This window comes from Tyto alba, unplaced genomic scaffold (genome assembly GCF_018691265.1).
Source record: "Tyto alba isolate M040663 unplaced genomic scaffold, T.alba_DEE_v4.0 Super-Scaffold_13, whole genome shotgun sequence".
NCBI classification, from domain to species: Eukaryota; Metazoa; Chordata; class Aves; order Strigiformes; family Tytonidae; genus Tyto; species Tyto alba.
The window spans coordinates 36,873,061-36,891,197 of record NW_024881275.1 but is presented as its reverse complement, the minus strand read 5'-3'; the positions used below and the strand labels follow the sequence as shown (position 1 = coordinate 36,891,197).

The 18,137-nt window shown below is 51.1% G+C and overlaps 1 protein-coding gene across 4 annotated transcripts in view; it reads left to right on the top strand.

The window, feature by feature from the left end:
* The first annotated feature begins 401 nt into the window (after positions 1–401).
* The window catches only part of PTCH1 (patched 1), a 75,173-nt gene continuing 57,437 nt past the window's right edge, over positions 402–18,137 (top strand). For 3 of the 4 annotated variants that reach the window (XR_006164838.1, XM_042787623.1, XM_042787622.1), the window contains exons 1-2: positions 6,096–7,115; positions 8,658–8,850. Coding sequence is in view for 3 of the 4 variants with exons in the window: in XM_042787623.1 (XP_042643557.1) it covers positions 6,912–7,115; positions 8,658–8,850 (397 nt within the window). In the remaining variant the exon portion in view is untranslated. Of the gene's footprint in view, positions 567–6,095; positions 7,116–8,657; positions 8,851–18,137 lie in introns of those variants that run through there. The other variant, XM_042787624.1, reaches the window with a different exon arrangement.

The window sequence follows — 18,137 nt, the reverse complement described above, 5'->3', positions numbered from 1 at the left end:
AATAAAAAATAAAAATAAAATAAAGAAAATAAAAGAAAAATAAAGAAAATAAAAGAAAAAGAAAAGAAAAGAAAAGAAAAGAAAAGAAAAGAAAAGAAAAGAAAAGAAAAGAAAAGAAAAGAAAAGAAAAGAAAAGAAAAGAAAAGAAAAGAAAAGAAAAGAAAAGAAAAGAAAAGAAAAGAAAAGAAAAGAAAAGAAAAGAAAAGAAAAGAAAGAAAGAAAAGAAAAGAAAAGAAAAGAAAAGAAAAGAAAAGAAAAGAAAAGAAAAGAAAAGAAAAGAAAAGAAAAGAAAAGAAAAGAAAGAAAAGAAAAGAAAAGAAAAGAAAAGAAAAGAAAAGAAAAGAAAAGAAAAGAAAAGAAAAGAAAAGAAAAGAAAAGAAAAGAAAGAAAAGAAAAGAAAAGAAAAGAAAAGAAAAGAAAAGAAAAGAAAAAAAGAGAAAGAAAGGGAGAAAGAGCAGAGGAAGAAAACAGTGATGTCCCATTAAAGCCGTCAGTGCCAGGGAGCGAGGGCGCACCCAGCCCTCCGGCGCGGCTCCCCACGCGCGGCTCCGGCGAGGGCAGCGATGGTGAGTGCAGCCCCGGGGGGCGGCGGGGCCGGGGGGCGCGGGGCGGGGGCCGGGCGGTGCCGGCGGCGCTGCGCGGGGGGCCGCGGGCGGCTGCGGCCCGGGGCTGGCGGAGCCTCCCTGCGGCCGTCGGGGGCCGGGGCCACGCTGAGGGCCCGGGGCCTGCCCCGTCCCGGGGGCCCGGGGCTGAGGCTGCCGCCCGCCGGGTCCGGCCGGAGCGGGGGCGCGGCGGAGCGGGGCGGGGGCTCGGTGCGGGCCCCGGCCGCGGGGGGTGGGGTGGGGTGGGATGTGCGGCGGGGCTGCCCCCGGCCCGGCCAGGTTCCTGCGCCTTGGCGGTGCTGCGGGCCGGAGCCCCGCCAGGGTGGCGCGGGGGGGGGGGGGGGGGGGCGGTGTCGAGGGGGGGTGGTCTCGCCGCTGGTGGGAAGTCGGTCCTGCGGTGCCTCTGTGTAGTCCCGCAGAGGACGGCAAACGGGGCCCCGGTCTGAGCATCTCGGCACCTGTGCGAGCTGTGCCCCTCCAACCGGGCTGCCGTGCGGGGAGCTGCAGCCCCTCTCGGGCCAGGGCGCGTAGGACGGGGACCGCAGGGAAGATGCAGTTTGCATCTTCTTTCTCCTCGGGGAAGTTCAATAGGACTTCTTAAAGGAGGTGCGCTTAGGAGCCCTTTCCCTCTCTCTGCAACTCAAGCTGAATGTCCGCAGCCAGTGGGAACTGCTGAAAACACACAGCTGTACGGAAAAGGAGGGACGGTCACTCCCTAACTACAGCAGTGAAATACGTGGCGTGCCTTAGGTTAAACTGAATAACGGCTTCAGCCTCTGGCTCCGGTACCGGACCCTGCATGTGGTTGGTACCTGGCACCACCGGGACCGGTGCAGTGCTGCTGTCATCGCTCTCGTGTGCCTTGTCCCACTGCTCCCAGGGCTTGGAGGCCAGAGGATGCCCAGTGAACGCATCTCCCTGCTGGCTGCCGCCTCAGCCCCAGTGTGGGAGGTAGACTGGGGGGGGGGGGGGGAGGGGGGGGGGGGTGTCAAAAGAGAGGAGGGGAATGCGGCAGACGTCTGGCGTCGTCGGGTGGTTTTAAAAGAAACGTTGGAGCCAAGGTGGGTATCTGCCAGCTCCTAACCGGATAACGTTTACCAGTTCTGGTTAGAGGGTCTCACATCGTTTTGGCACCAGTCTGATAGGTGTATCTAATTTCTGGTTAGAGCTATTAGGGTCAATGTGTGTCCGGATTATAATCCGACGCTGTATCTGGACAGGAGGCAGTAATGTTGAGAAGTGTTAGGGCTGAGAAGGGAGGGGAAAGAGGAGGAATCCTTTAAAATCTTTTTGCTTTCAAGAGCCAGTAGATATAAAACTGACAGCCGGCTCTGAATTAAAATGTCTTAGGCTTCTCTGTTTTATCCTTATTTCACACACACATGCACACACACACACACACACACACACACACATGCACACGCACACACATACACACACCTTTGATTTTGTTCTGCCTTTGCCACAGTGTATAAAGCCCTATTGAGACATGTAGGCGTGATGTGTAAACCGGATTAGCAGTATGAAAGAAAGACATACAATGAGCCTGAATTGTTTTACTTCCTTTTCATTTCTCACGCCTATATCTCTAATAAATTTGTTGCTCCAGCAGTGGGTCAGAGATAGCGTCGCTCAGCTTTTTTTTTTTTTTTTTTTTTTTTATTGCAAGACCCGATGGCAGAGATCGTGAAAATGAATGCCCTGCCTTCTGCCAAATGCGAGACTTGAGCTCTATCTTTACACAGACCCGGTGTTGTAGGGACTGGCTAGAAACTGTTCAGTGTAACTTTCCCCTCTCTATGCACATTAAAGTCCTGCAAGTGGCAGGGCATTCTGCCAGGAAAAGAATCTGTTTTGAAGACGACTTGGGTTTATAGAGCGAAAGCCCCTCGCGGAGTATGACCGGGTCTGCTAAGGCTGGGACGTCCTCCAGCTCTGGCAGGGAGAGGGGGGCTGCTCCCGCTGCTGTCCTCCGCAGCTCCCCGGGGGCTCCGGTCCCCCCCCCCGGGACCTCCTCGGCTGCTGCGCGGGAGGAGCACAGAAACCTCGCGGACTCCTCTGGAGGCACATTTCCCCGCAGCCCTCCGCGGAAGAAAAAGCCAGCGCTCCTGGGTTGGTGCTGTAGATCCCTCATTTGCTCCTTTGTGGCGTGCAGAGCAGCTTTCCATTAAAGGAGATCAGGGGTAATTAGCCGCATTATTTTGACAAGTTGGCTCGAGCAGTTCCCTTTCTTCCAGGGCTGAGGCGGGGGAGAGGGCTAGCTCGGTGCTGCTGCCCCCTTCCCCCGGCGCGGGTGCTGCGCGGCCGCGCTGCCCTGCGGAGCGGATCCCCGCTGTGTGGCCTGCGGGGCGCCGCGAGTGGGGCCGGCGGGGTTCCGGCTGCTCTGCGGAGCCCGGTGAAGGTGCTGCCCCGTGGCCTCATCTGATGTCAAAGCCGGCGTCGGGCGTGCGCGCCTTGTGCCACGGCTACGTGTGTGACACAAAAATTTCGGGGAGTAGACAAAATTAGGTGGTTCTTCTCCCGAGCCCTTCTTCTGCCGTGGGTCAGCTCTCCTGTAGCCCCCGCCCTCAAAAGGAAGCCAAAGTGCCAGCACTTCACTTCTGCGTGGGTTTTTTTTTGTTTGTTTGTTTTTGTTTTGGTTTGGTTTTCTGTTAAGGTCATCAGATGCTCCAGCAGTGGGTGCTCTTTGTGGTCTGTCTACAGGTGATGAGCAACCTGGAAAAATGTGTTAAAGGAAAATCAGTGTAAATACCTGTTACCCATTGTTAACCTCTGTTGGATTTGATCCCTCCTCTGGCTGGAGTAAGTCTGAAACTCTGCAGTGTTTTCGGGGTTATGAGCACAAAGGTGAACTGAGAAAGAGGCACAGTGTTACAAAATGAAGCTGCTATGACCAAAGCCCTGAGAGTCTTGTAGGCCAGTCCAGGGATCAGGAGGACCAGGTATAAAAGATCGCAGATTGCAGCCACTTTACACAAGGAGACACCTTCCCAGGCCTTCGCCACAGAACAGGGCTGAGATGAGAGATCTGTGGGATCCCTGTGACTTGCTGAAGACGGAAAAAGCCCTTGGTGTGGAGGAGCAGTTGCGAACGTAGGGCATGCATATCACAGCCAGCAGTGCTTACAAATGTAAATAAGGGCAGATTGATTAGGAACAACATTATCGCCAGGAATGTAGCACGCAGACATCAGCTATGAGGCAAACTGGGGGCAGCCACTGCTCTGACCACCCAAGTGGAGACTTTTACACTGACACGTCTTCCTTAAGGAGAGAGGGGAAAAAAAAAAAAAAAAAAAACAACAAAAAAACACAACCCAACAGAAACAAGGCCAATTAGATCCCTGCAGTAATTCGTCTCTTGTGTATGCGTTTGTTTTTTTTTTTTTTTTAAAAAAAAAAAGCCTCCAGACCACAGGGAGAGAGGGAAGATTACGATAGTGCTTGTTAAATTTGAGTCTTCAGGCTGAGTTTTGGAAGCGGGAGAGAGGACTGATGGGTGCTGGGCTATTGTGTGAAGCAGAGCGAGCAGGAGGCAGGCAGGGCAGCTCTGGGGGCTCAAGGTGCTTGAAGGGACACCCTTCCCCTGTTTTGGAGCCTGCTGCGAGGCTGAACCAAAACGCCTCTCCCCCCCATCCCTTCTTTCTCTAACCCCCGGTCCTAGCACCTCATCAAGGCCCGGTGAGGTTGAGCGTTGGGGGGGGGAAGAGGGGGCAGGAGCCGGGGCACATCAGATCCTATAGCGAGACGGACGGTCACTTTCCCGAGCGGAAACTTGAATTGGAGGTGGCCGGCTGCACCCAGGCGCTGGTTTCAGCCTCCAACAGAAAACATCATTCGACTCCAACCCGTTTCGTTTTCCTTCTCCCGTATGCACGCACCTACGTGCTGGCTGCGCCCAGCGGCTTCCCCGGAGGCAGAGCACAGTGCCCGGCCTTCAGGGAGGCAGGTTCCCCAGGGTGGGAAAAGCGGAGGAGGGACGGAGAGGGAAGGAAGCGGCGCCTGTGACCCTGGGAAGCCCCTGCCCGTGGGTACTTCCGAGTAGTTCCCCCACGACAGCCTCCGCACCGGCGGAACGGCGCGGAGCGGGGCGGTGCGGGGCTGTGTGCCCGGCGGCCCGGCCGGGGCGGCTCCACTCCGGGGTTTTGCCCACGGCCGCCGCGGGCACACGCGTGGCGGGGCTGGAGGGAGAGGTGCGCGGTGCCCGCGGGCGGGTCACCGCACCGGGCAGGGGGCTGCCCATCGCACCTCGGCTCCCCAAACTCCCCTCTTCCTCTCTGTATTGCTCCCCCGTCCCAATGAGCGCACAGCGGGCGCCCCCCCTTACGACCGCGACCCTCCGCGGGCGCTCAGCAGCCGCCCTGCTGGGGGGCAGCCCCCCTTCCCCCCCTCCCCAAAGAGCTTCCCCGGGCCAGGCGCGGAGCGGCGGGGCGGATTTCCCGCTGCCCTCCGCGCTTGTGCGCACGGAGGTCCGCCGGGGCGCAGAGCCTCCGCGGGGAGTCGCGCTGGGGGCCGCGGCGCGCAGCCCCGGGGCTGAGGGGAATGCGCGCAGCTGTAACGGCAGCAATTAATGGCTGATTCTCAATGAACAGAGACGGGGAGAAGCGGTGCCAAAAAGTAAACAATCGCGTATAGTTCAAGAAGTGTTTAGCGCGGCCAGGCAGGCTGCGTTTCATGGACTTTTACACTAAAAACATATTAAAATTGGCTTTCCTCAGGTTTCAGTTAAAGAATGAGCCCTAAGTTGAAACAGGCTAGCTACCGCGCGGCTTTAAATCCCTCAAGTGTTAAGTTTTCATTGTGTTTTTCTAAATGGACGGAGTGGTTTTCTCGCAAGGAACTAAGTCTCCTTTTTAGTTAAAAAAGAAAGAGAGAGGGAGAAAAATCTGGCACTTTCTACCGCAGTATCCACCACCCTGTCATTATTTCTGCAAGCCTGGGAATTCAGCTCGGACCTCCCAGTATTTGTTGCAGCTTGAGGCCAAGGTGCCTCTAAAAGGATTTTCTTTTCAGGGCTTTAGAAATCGTTTAATGCTGCTTTTCCCCCGTTTCCCTCTCGTTTTTAAAAGGGAAAAAAATATATTTCTGTATGTCGATCGCGAGAAAGTCCCGCGCGTGTATTTGTCTGCAAACATCCCGGACAGAAAAAAAAAAAAAAAGAAAAAAAAAAAAAAAAAAGAGAAAACTTTATTGAAAAGAAAGCGAAGAAGAAAGGGTGTGTGTGTGTGGGGGGGAAGGCATTCCTTAATGGAAGTATTGCATGCAAAGAAGGCTGGATCTCTTTAAGGCTCCCCCTGAAGCTGGAGATGCACACACAAGGGTTGCCGGCCTGGGTGGTCTCTCTACTTTGGTGAGCTGTTGCTAAGCAGCTAATAATAGTCATGTTTGCTGAGTAATTTCTGCCCTCCCCGAGCCAATCGCCTCGCAGAAACCCAAGCCATCTGACAGCCCCGGGGGCGGGCTTTCAGCCCTCTCTCTTTTTTTTTTTTTTTTTTTTTTTTTTCCCCCTCTCCCTCTCTCGCTCTCTCTCCTCTCATACTCCCCCCCCCCCCCCTCCCACCCCTCCTCCTCTTTATCCAAATGGAGAGAGTCCTTTTTTTCTTCTTCATCTCATCTCTTGAGCCGAGGGGCTGCAGCTCGGTGCTGCCGCGCACACGCCAGGGGAGAGCGCCAGGCAGCCGGCCGCCCGCCGCCGCGGCGGGGCCGACCGCGGAGCCCCGCCGGCCCCGCGGCCCACGGGAAGCACCCCGGCGCTGAGGCAGGATGGTGCAGCGCGGCGAGGCAGCGCAGCAGCAGCAGCAGCAGCAGCAGCCGCCGCGGCCCGCCGCGCCGCCGCCGCGCCGCCGTCGCTGAGCGCCGCCGCGGACAGCGGCTTCCCGGAGGCAGCGGCGGCCGGAGGAGGCGATTTCCACGGGAGCGGAGGAAAGCGCGGCGGCGGCGGCGGCAGCCGGGGGGGCCCGGGGGTCCCGCCCGCCCTCGCCGGGCGCGGGGAGCGGCCGCCTGCAGCTCGGGGTCCGCGCGCGATGTGGCAATGGGAGGCGCGGGGAGCGACTCGGCCGGAGCGGCCGCGGCGGCAGCCGCCGCCCCGCGCCCCGCGTGAGCCGGCCGCGCCGCGGCAGCCCCAGCAGCAGCGGCGGCGGCGGCGGCAGCCCCCGCAGCAGCAGCAGCAGCAGCAGCAGCAGCAGCAGCAGCAGCAGCAGCCCGCGGCCCGCAGCGCCGCCAGCCCCCCGCGGCCCCGCCGCGCCCCCGGGCCCCCGGGCCCCGCCGCGGCGGCAGCGGCAGCTCCCCCGTCCCGCCGGCGGCGGCAACATGGCCTCGGCCGGTAACGCGTCGGAGCCGGAGACAAGCAGCAGCGCGGGCGGCGGCGGCCACCCCGGCCGGGCGGCGAGGAGCGGCGGCGGTGGGAGGCGGCGAAGGACCGGAGTGAATCGGCGCGCCGCGGCGCCCGACCGGGAGTATCTGCAGCGGCCAAGCTACTGCGATGCGGCTTTCGCCCTGGAGCAGATCGCAAAGGTGCACTCACTCTCTCACTCTTTTTTCCAGAGATACACGCTAGCGCTAGTGCTGTTTTTTCGGCGGGGGAGGAGGGGGGTGGTGTGTTTTCTCGCGGGGGTGGAAGGAGGAGATGGAAATGAAACAGCCACCAATAAAATGCTGGGAAAAAGAGAGGGACGTCTGTGACTCTTCAGTGCGGGAGAGAGTGCCCTCCTTCCTTCCCTTCACGCCTGTGCCGCCCCCGGTGCGTGCTTGCGCTGCGGAGCACTCCTCCGCTTGAATTTCCCGAGACAGCCTCGGCTCGCTGCCGGCCTCCCCCCGGCCAGCCCCTGGCCCGGTCCCCCTCCGCTTCCTTTCCGCGCCTCCGTCCCCGCGTAGCGCCCTGCGATCTCGGCACCACCCGCACCCGCCCGGGACGGGGAAGAAAGCGGGCGACCGCTTTCTTGGCAGAAGTTGTGCTTTTGTGAAGTCCTCCGCCGAGCGCCGGCACGGCGACTGCCCTCGGGGGGGTGTGGGAGGGGGGATGTACCCCGGCAGAGAAAGCTCGCCGCGGCTTTTTCTTCCCCCCGGCGGTCGGAGGGAAAGCGAGGGCCGTGAACAAATTGCCACCGTAACTCCGCCGCGCAGGTCGCGCCGGTGCCGGCGGGGCGGTTGGCGGGGAAGGGCTGGAGCTGCCGGGGCGCCCCGCAAGCCCGGCCCGGCCCTGGCCGCCCTCCTCCGCCGGCCAAAAAAAATGTTCAAAGTAAACAACCTCCGAAAGCTGCCTTGCTGGAGGAATGGTTTCACTTCAGGGAGCGGATTTCTAGGCTTTGTAAGAAAGGGGAAAGGAGGAGGGGGGGAAAAAAAAAAAAAAAAATCCATGTGGCTGCCCTCTTCCGTTCACAAATATTGTCGTAACTTACAGATGGCTGCTCTACTTCCTAATTCAGATCACACAGCGTCTCCAAACTCTATGGAAATGAATTACTTCTGATCTTGCAGCGCTGCTCACCACGTGGGTCCCGCCTCAGCACCAAACCCCTGCTAGGAGCTGGGAACGGGGGGAACGGCAGCAAAGTGCTACCAACCAGCTTCCCCGTCACCCTCCCCGCACCCCCCCGCACCCCCCCGGGGCTCTCAGAGGTCTAAGGAGAACGGGGTGGGAGGGGTGGAAAAAAGGGCTTTTTTTTTCCTTGTGGCTGTTGAGGTCCGTCGGAAGTGGTTGCTCCTGCCCCGGAGCCGCGGGCGCTGCCAGAACCCCGGGCGCGGGCGCTTTGCAGCGGGGGCGGCGTCGCCCCCGGTCCGTGCGCTGGCCAGGGGGGGCGAGGGTGGCTACCGGCAGGTACCTCTTGGCCTGCGCACGTGCCCCAGGGGCCCGTGGGGCCCGCTCGCCGCCTCTCCCGTCCTTGCAGCCCCCGGGGTCGTTGCGTGGGAGTGCGCCCCGAGAGGGGCACGGCGCGGCCGCGCGTGTTCGCGGGAGGGCTGTGGGGCGTTGGGGGGGGGGGGGGGGCGCTTCCCCGCGTGCCCCTGGCGTCCCGCCGCAGCCGGCCCCTCAACTACTGACCTCTTCTTGCTTTGCAGGGGAAGGCGACGGGACGGAAAGCGCCGCTGTGGCTGCGAGCAAAGTTTCAGAGACTGCTATTTAAACTGGGCTGTTACATTCAGAAAAACTGCGGGAAGTTTTTGGTTGTCGGCCTCCTGATATTTGGGGCTTTCGCTGTAGGATTAAGGGCGGCTAACCTCGAAACCAACGTGGAGGAGCTGTGGGTGGAAGGTAAGTCCGCTGGGGGGGATGGGGGGGTGTGTGTATGTGTGTGTGTGTGTCCTCGGCCCGCCGCCCCTCCCCTCCCCGCCGGGCAAAAAGCGGCTCCGGCGGCGGAGGCTGGAGTGCGTGCGTACGATGGTGCGGAGGGGCCGCCCCGCAGCCCCGGGGGGGCCGGGCCGCCGGCGGGGCGGGCGGCGGGCGTTGGGCCGGGCGGCGCGTACCACTTCTCCGCCCCGCCTTGGGAGGGGGGTGGGGGTGGCGGAACGCGGGCGGGCGGTAAGCTGTCCGCTCCGCCGGCCCAGGCCGCCCTTCGCTGCACCGCGTCCTGGCTTCTGGGCCGTCGCTCCGTGTGGGAAAGGCTGCGGGCGACGGGTCTCCGCGCCCCCGTGGGCGGTGGGAGGCGGCCGGGCTGCCGGGAGGCGCCCCTCCGCCATTTTGGGAGTGCGTCCGTCCGCGGCGGGGGGAGGGGGCGGGCGGCGAGGAGCGCGGCGGGGCGGGTGCCTGTGTGTGGTCCTGTTTTTGGACAGGTTTCAACTGTGGGGGGGGAGCGTTTGTCTCAAGGTTAAAAAAAATAAAGAGGAGGGAGAGGACAAAAAAAAAAAAAAACAAAAAAAACAAAAAACCGGGCTGGCGAGGCGAAGCGCGGCCTGGCCGGCCGTGGCCGCCGGTAGCGGGGTGGCCTCGGGCAGTGCCCGCGGCGGGGGGCGGCTGCTCCGGGCCCAGCCCGATGGCGCCGGCGTTGGAAGGCAGGCTGGGGAGAAACGCTACCGGGGGGCCGGGGCTTCGCGGGCTGCCCGTTGAAACAGACACACCCCGGACAAAACCGGGGGGGGGGGTGTGGGACGAGCAGAGCGGTGTCGCCAGCGCCCCCCGCGCAGGCCCCGCGCGTCTCTCGGGGAGTGGGGCGGCCGGCCTGGGCGGGTTACCCCGCGCGGAGCGGCACAGCTCCAGGCTGCTGGGGGCTTTGCGTGCTTTTTGGTGGTGTTTTTTTGTTTGTTTTGTTTTCGTTTTTGTCCCCTCGGGGGGAAAATATTATTTGCTCAGCATCATGTTGCCCCGTTAGCCGGGTTGATGTGAAAACAGAGTTCCTTGACTGCAGTGGTTACTCTTGGTTTATGTCAAAGTCGCTTGCAGCAGAATTTGGCTTATAAAAAAGTTAATATGGAAGGCAGCATGAATAATCGTTACTAAAGAGCTGTGTGTGTGTGTGTGTGTGTGTGTGTGTGTGTGTGTGTGTAAAACCTAGTGCTGAGTGCAAACAAAGTTAGCGGCTGTTTCGAAGGTGGTCTGTCCTGCCCTTAGAGCACATAGGACCAGATTCCATCCTTGCAGATGACAGCCATATTGGGGTCAGGATGAGGTTCACAGGTCATTTAGTGAGTATTGGGTTTTCTGTTTTGGAAAATAGTGTGTTACTGGCTGGACTTGACTTTGTCCGTGTAGCCCAGGCATCCAAAATCTACTGCCAACAGCCCTGAGAAACAGATCAGGCAGCGCAGGATCCTGTCCATAGGCAGAGATGTGCATTCAGAGTGCACTGGTCCATAGGTCCTGTGTACCTTAAATACTAATGCAAGCGATTATGAACATCCCTTTTTTTCTCCCACTCTTTTTTTTTTTTTTAAATCCTTGTGAAGTTGTTGTGACAAAGGTTCTTTTGTCAATTTTTACTCATATGTGTTTTGTCTCTGCTTTTCTGTGTTTGGTAAATAATGCATGATTTCAGTTCCACCCAGCAGGCTTCCCTGAGGTTTATTGTCCTGATACTACTGGGGTTCGCTTACTTGGAAGGGTGGTCCCATCTCATTAATGCCAAGAAACTGCTTTTTGTAAACATGTAATGCCAAGAAGCTACTTTCTGTCAATGCCTGTATGACTGGGTCAGCAGTCAAAATGCAATTCTCAAGGAAAAAATACAACTTGCAAAATAGCCACTTAGTTAAGTTGCTGCACTGACCTATTCTCGTGCCATTATTACTTCATGGAGGGGACGGGGGGGGAAAAAGTCCCTGGTATAAAATCTAGTTGAATTTGATCTCAGAGGTTTTTATGGCCAAGATGAATTCATAATGCAGCTGGTCATACCGAGTTGACCGATCTGATTTCACATCTATCGAGCTTAGTTTTCATGTCGGAATTAAATAATGTAAAAAATGTATTAAACCTCTGCATTTAGAAACACTTGCATCTCTAGCTTGCAAAAAAAAAGCTAGCTGATTAAGATGAAACCAAATATTCTGGATTTAATTTCAATTAATTTATAGTCTTCCTGCTCCAGCACTATGTGATCACCTACAGAAAAGAGCTTGCTAAAATGTGCTTTCTGGGTAGAGACTGTGTAAATATTCTGCTCCTGAACCAGGCTGTTCTGCAGATAAATCTAACAAATAGCAATCACGTATTTCTGTTGCTAAACTACAGCCAGAAGTACAGGGTGGGAATTTGAGATGGAACAGGTATAGAGAGAGATAGCATGGAAAATGCTGTTCTTCCTATGCCGAAGTAGAAGGCAGTGACCAAACTCGTTTTTCTGCGCTTGTATGCACCTGGTCCCAATAGCTTTAAAGTACACTCCATGGAGGTTATTACACTAAGGAACCCTTCAGGTGAAGGTTTCTTTTAGTAGAAGCAGTGACTGAATTGCCCTGTTTATTAAAATAGCTGTCTTATTTTTGCCTTTACCTTTCGTTTATCAAGAGTTTGAATGAATTGGGCAATGTTGGCCAAATATGGTGCATTACTTGAAATATATTTCAAGTAACAGTTTTGATTTGCTACTGATTTTTTTTTTTTTTACAGTCATTACTGCTGAATAAATTGGCAGTATTTACATAAAGAGACTGATTTTGTATGGTGTGTTTCTGAATACCATGGAGCATGGAACATAATACAGCACTGAAGTTTGCTGGAAGTAAACGGTTGCTTTAAAACCATAACACAATTAATTAAGAATAGTGAAGTGAAGTTTGAATGAGTTTTAAGACCAAGCACATTCCAAGATAAATGATTAGTAGTCTGGGCCTGAAGCTATTATGGCTGAAATATTTACATAAGAAGTTTAGAAACCCACCTGGTAGGCAGACTTTCAAAGAGAGAAAAAGAAAAACAGATCTCCAAAACACCATTCTTTCAGTTTTCCTGTAGTAGTCTTCTTCCTTCAGAATTTGTGCCAGCGCTCTTGGCCTTCTCTGAGCCTTCTGATACCAAAGTGGCTTTCCTCTCAGCTTGTTTCTTGGCACTAAGTGTTGTAGAGTAGCTTTTTTTACATTTTTTTTTTTTTTTTAAACACAGCCCTACTCTGGCTGTGGTTCAGAACACTTCAGTTATTACTGTGTGTCCCGCAGTATGCTCTCAATCCATGCTCCTGTCTTGTAGTCTGGCTGTCTGGTGTCTTTGACAGGGACGCATACCTGTTTTCCCTCAGCCCATCAGCAGGCCTGTCATCCCCATGTTGTATACATTGCTACTGGAGGATGCTTGTTTTATTTTCTTGGGCAAACAAATTCTGGACTGGCATTTTAATGGCAGTTTTGTTGTCCACAGCCATTCAGCTTTAGTTGAACTGCTATATGTGGGTGTCCACGCATACTGGAGTTGTGGAGACTGTTTAGCATCTTTATACATCGTATGCCCTTGAGAGAACAAAAGGGGCTTTGCATTGATTTCCTCTGTGACTGAATTTTGTTGGACACAGATGTGCTTTCAGAAATACCCATTCATAACTAGTAAGTACTCTGGATGGAAAAGAAATCATGCCCAAAACTGGTTATGTTTTTTGCTACTGCTCTAATAAGCACTCTAAGACCCTGTGTGTGAACAGCAGTCACACATGTAAATTCACAGCCTCTGCTTCTGAAAGAAGGTAGTTTTGTGGCTCCAGAGAAGGTTCTGTTAAGTGGAGCTTGAAATTTGGCTACTGCAGTGCCTTGAATGGCGTTAATTGGAGCTGCTCATAAGGGGAGACATGGTCTGGTCTTGTTCCTTGATAATTCATTTCATGTCACCATTGTCTTGGGATTTTTTCCCTTCACTTTCTTCATTACTTTTTCTTCTCTAAGAGGTTGAAGATCATGGTGTTCTTTCCTTCTTTTCTTGCTTTCTGCACTTTTTGCACTAGTTGTAGCTCAGTCAAACCTTTCCCTCTTTAAGTAGCTCTTTACACAAAGCTAACCAAGCTTAAACATGCAGAGCCCCTTCTTTAAGTCATTTTGAAGGAAGAGGGTGGCTGTTGCAGGTAGGGATAGGACGTCCTGCAGGGAAAACAAAATGCCTGAGTAGCCACATAATTCAGCATTGGTACTTGGAACAAAGTGAGTGTGTTCTAATTCTATGTGAGGACTCACTCTGGTTCTATGTGAGTTAGGACAGCAGAAACAGTTTGTAAGTGAAGATTTGACCTATGTGCAGTGTCGTTTCTTTTCACTCTAATGGGGCAGAAATCAAGTTTACTGTAGTTTTATGGCTGACCCATCTTAAAATACACTAATCTACCTGTGCAACGTAAGAGTCAAGTGAAAATGAGGAAAGTATGTGAGGCAGGAACCAGTATTATTCCCATAGATACTCAGTTTGCTTAACCCAGCAGGATCAAGTGCAGGTGGAGAGGAAAGTTATTCTTAAATTCTGCCCGAGGCATCAGTTAACTTTAGTATTCTTTGGAGAAGCAAAAAAGTAAAGGAGCAGATCTTTGAATTTGTTGCTTCAAGGAGGCAAGTTTATGTCAGTGGGCTGGAGTAACTTGTTTGGTTTGAATTGGTTAGCAGGAATTGACCCAGTCAGGTACAATTCCGCTTTCCCACAAACACGCACATTTGCGCACATCAGCGGAGTGGTGCTGTTTAGATGGGCTCGCACCTGCATCAGCACATCAGCACAGTGTAGATGACAGAAGAGCAGAAGTCACTCTGATGGTGAATCTGAGATGGGGTGTTGGTAGTCTGTGTGATAGTCTGAGAGGTTGTCTCTGACCACATCACCAAATCCATTAGTTTCGTACGGACCAGGTGACATTCAGAGCTTACTTATCTCTGAATACTGTCTTGCACTGTTTTGCGTCCCTCAGTGCATATTGGAAGGTGTTTATCTGGAAAATTTCCAAGTCCAGTGTTTTGTTTGAATTAAGTATGATTATTTATTATGTCATTTCTCAAATGGGAGAGCAGTGGTGTTTCCACATGATGGTCATCTGGGCAACATGCTCTTTTTAACGTTTACTCGTCAAAGTGGAAGAGTATTTAAATCCGTTCTTCTGTTTTGAAAAATAACACCAAATTCTAATATTTAAGCTTTACATGATGTTTGCAGATAAAAACATCAGGACAGTGGGTGTTATGTGAATTTGAATTCCCTCTCTTTTTGTATATTGAAAGTTGTTGAGATGTTTAGAAGTTTTAGATATATGGATGTTTGATTAACATCTTTCAAGGGCCTGCTATTAAATTCAACATCACTGGGGGTCTCTGTTAAGAGACCGTCTCAACAGGTGTCCATACCACTGCTCAGAGTTGGTGCTCCTTGCTGAAAAGCTCATGCATCAAAAAACCAGCTGCAGTGTTTAAAAATCCTCTTACATCTCTGAGAGTTGTGATGAAGTTATTACATGTGACCATTCCGTGGTCATTGAGAAGGTAAGGGGTAAAATCATGAACTTGCTGAATGTAGTGGCAGAACCTGTAATGACAGCAGTGTGCCAGGCCTTTACCCCTGCGTAAAGCCGCAGCAGACTAACGGCATGCCGTTGCCGTACCTCTTCTGGGAAGGGCAAGAGGAGGATCTGCAGCAATACTGCTACCCTCCTAAGCTATAAGCTGTAAGTGCATGGTTGCACAGTTCCTTCTGCCTTTTAGACTGTAGAGGCATTTCATTTACTCAAGGCTGCAGAAGATTAATCTTCGTTGTTATTTCCGAACTTAACACACTGTCACCAATGTCTGTGCCAGAATGTACCCTACAGATCCTTGTTTGGAAGGGTCTGTTTCCTTCTCTGTTGGAATGTGTATGTAAATAGGGCAGTGCCTTGGCTGCACCATTCCCCTCTTTTCTGAGCTTCGAGTGTCATCTTGCACTCTGGAGATTTTGTTGCTTATGAACAGGATGTGAAGGCATTTCTGTAGTTGTGGAGGGCTTGGAGATTTCAGAACAGAAATCCTGGAGTGAAATAGAACAGCTGAAAGCAACATTGCTTTATTGTTGGTCTCCATGCCACCACTGCTGAGTGGGGATACGGGGAGTGTAGGTAAGCAGAAGAGCTGGGTGGGCTGTAGGGCTGGCTGCTGCTGAAGTTGTGGTGTGATGTGGAGGTGGTGGTGAGTGGTCTGAGGTCTGCTACCAGCTCCTGTTACCTGCTAAGTGGGCTGTAATTTTTTTTGTAGAGAACGGGTCTTCCTTTCTCATTACTCCTCAGCAGACACTTGGTTCATACAAGAATGAACTCTGAAAGCTACGGGTACTCAAACTTACTTTGAACAGAGAATGCATTAAGGAAAACTGTAGCTCCTCACCCTGACTCCATCCACTTTCATGATCTATTTTTCCTGTGGGTAGAGAAGGTCCAAGCCCTGTTATTAAATAGTATTTGTGGGGTTTCCCCAGAAAGTAGTAATACTACATAGCGTATACATGTAACAGTTCTTGACCGCTCAACAAATTTGAAGGCTGTTGCATGCAAGTGAATGTTTCAGTTACACATAACTGTTACAAGTCTCCAAAATATGACAGCTTCCAGATGTATGAACCAACTGATCCCTTTGTTAAGGTTATGCACCACAGCTGATGCCTAGATTAGTGCTGGCTGGACAAAGCTATGGGAGATTTGTCTGGTTTCCAGAATGCCATGTTTATATTTCATTTGGATTTCTCCTTCAAAGCTGACCTCCCTATGACCTGTTGGAGCTGTGTCCACTAGGATACTAGTTTTAATGTATCTGCAACTGCTTTCCTTTTGGTGTCTAATGGAACATGTTCTCACTTTGACACTCATGGACTTTTGTGCACAATCCTTTTAATTTAAGAGTGACTTATGTGCTTCAGCCTATGAGCACTCAGGTAAAACCGTGATTGTAAAGTTTTCTGCCCCACAGCTAGCTTTTTAAGAATATTCTGGTTGGTTAAACCAGCATTTTGGTTACAGACCTTGTAGGGATTGTAGTTCCTTGTCAGGCATTTTCTCCTGTATATGGAATAAAATTCAGTCTTCCAGCCTTTGCACAGTGCTTTTTCTCTCTACAGATGATGGTGTGGATATACATGGTTCTAGCTGCAATTTTTGGAGTTCAGCAGGAGCTAGAGTGCAGAATTTTACCAGGAAGTTAATTCTTTTTTGTGTCTACTGTACAGTTACATATATTTACTCAGTTGTCCTTATTTATTTTCAGTATGCCTTTGGTTCTTTCCATTCCTCTAATCTCTCTTGCCTTGTATTATGCAGGAGGTCTTTCCACATTTGTGTTTGTGAAGTTACTCTATCTGGGAAAACCTGAAGAAATCGTTAAAAATCCTTAAGGGCTAAGTGACAGTTCTACAATAAAAAGCGCAGGTCCCCGTCAGAGTTCAGAAAGATAAAGATACACAACTTTCATTGCTACTTCCAGAAATCGTATGATTTTCTATTGTTGATGCTTTACTGGGGCAACAGATTACTGAGATTGTGCCTTATGACAGAAAACTCAGCACTTTGTAGTATGATTTCTGCACTGAAAATGTGTGCTATCCTATAATGGTCACTTAATTTCTGTGCCCATGAATGAAGGAGAACAGGAAAATGGTTTGCTCTTATTCTGTGTGATCTGTGCTATTTTGTTATTCACTTACAGTGTGCCAAGTATGACCAATGAATACCGGCTATGATAAGCTGTGTTCATCCTTGGTGTTAATTGAGTGACTTTGACTTGAAATAATTTTTCATTGTACATTGCACTAAAAATCGATGGAGTTGCAAGAAGTAACTTTGAATTCAGAATTTAAAAATAAAATTATTTTTCTTAACTACTTCTTTTTTTTTTTCTGCGCAAACTTAGCCTGATATCTGTAAATACAATTTACTTGCTATTGTTTTTTCTCTGTTACTTTCTTTCCTTTATCGTCTCAGTTGCTATAAACATCCTGAATTTGGCAGAAGTAGTAGTTTCATGAGGTAAAAAGCCCTTTATGGAAACTGCTAACCATATAGATGTTTTGATGTATGGAGAATTTTAATTGTGGTTTTTAGAATTAATGTCTTGGCTTTAACTTCTGCTTGGTTTTGGAAAACTTAGTTATTTCAGTGCTTGAGCAAAATATATAAGAGGTAAGGGAATGAGCAAAACCATAACCTGACTCTTTCTGCAAAGGTGCTGCTCCTTTAGAGAATTGTACTGAATTTAATTCCAGCTTCAAATATACAAGTAATCATTGTATATTTGAAACATCTGTATTTTGCTCATTTGCAAGAAAAAGCTGATATTTTTAAGGCACATGTGCAGTGTTGCACACCCATATACCTGAAGCTGGAACTGAGCCCTTAAACTGTAATACAGTCTTCATTTACTAACAGTGAGATAAATTAAAAGAAACAGCCTTCCCTTGTTTACTAGTCTGATGCATTTCTGCTTTTCAGTCAGTAACTAAAAGCTAAGTGCAGCTAACTAGAAATGAGCACTGTTAAGTCAAGTTGTATGATTTTTTTCCCCCCTTAAATCATTGCTTAAGGGCTTCTGGCCCCTTGCTCAGGAATCCTGCCCAAAAATGCCAGATGTATTACACAGTCAAGTATTGCAATGTAAATAGTGTTCTGTGCCATGAGAGCAGGGTGGTCCCTCTCCTAGTTAAAAAAAAAAAAAAAAAAAAACATAGAAGAAAAGGGAAAAATCCACACGCTCTGAAATAGGCACAGTAGTTGTAGTGTTATTTGGTTTTGGCTGCACAACCAGTATTTTGGAGCTGAAAGAACAAAGATAAATTAGTGCTTTGGACTGGCAGATAATAATAACTGAAACTGAGATGCTAGAAAGCAAGATGTGTCTTGGCTGAGGCTGGCTGCTTAATTTAGTCAAAGAGGCATGTAATAAGTAAAATATTAAATTAAATGCCATTGCTGACAGACAAAACCTGTTACTTTACCTTATTGTGAACAGCAGTCTCATGCACATGGAAGCAGAGTGGACAAAGGATGGGAAGTAGGGAAGGCAGAGGCATAGGGTTCTTCTCGACCTCATGCTGTGTAATGGAAAGACTGGGTATGTTACTGCACCTTCTGAGTATAAACATTGCTGAGCAGTTCTTGTTTTTAATTAAGTACGCTTTGCTGTATATTAACAATG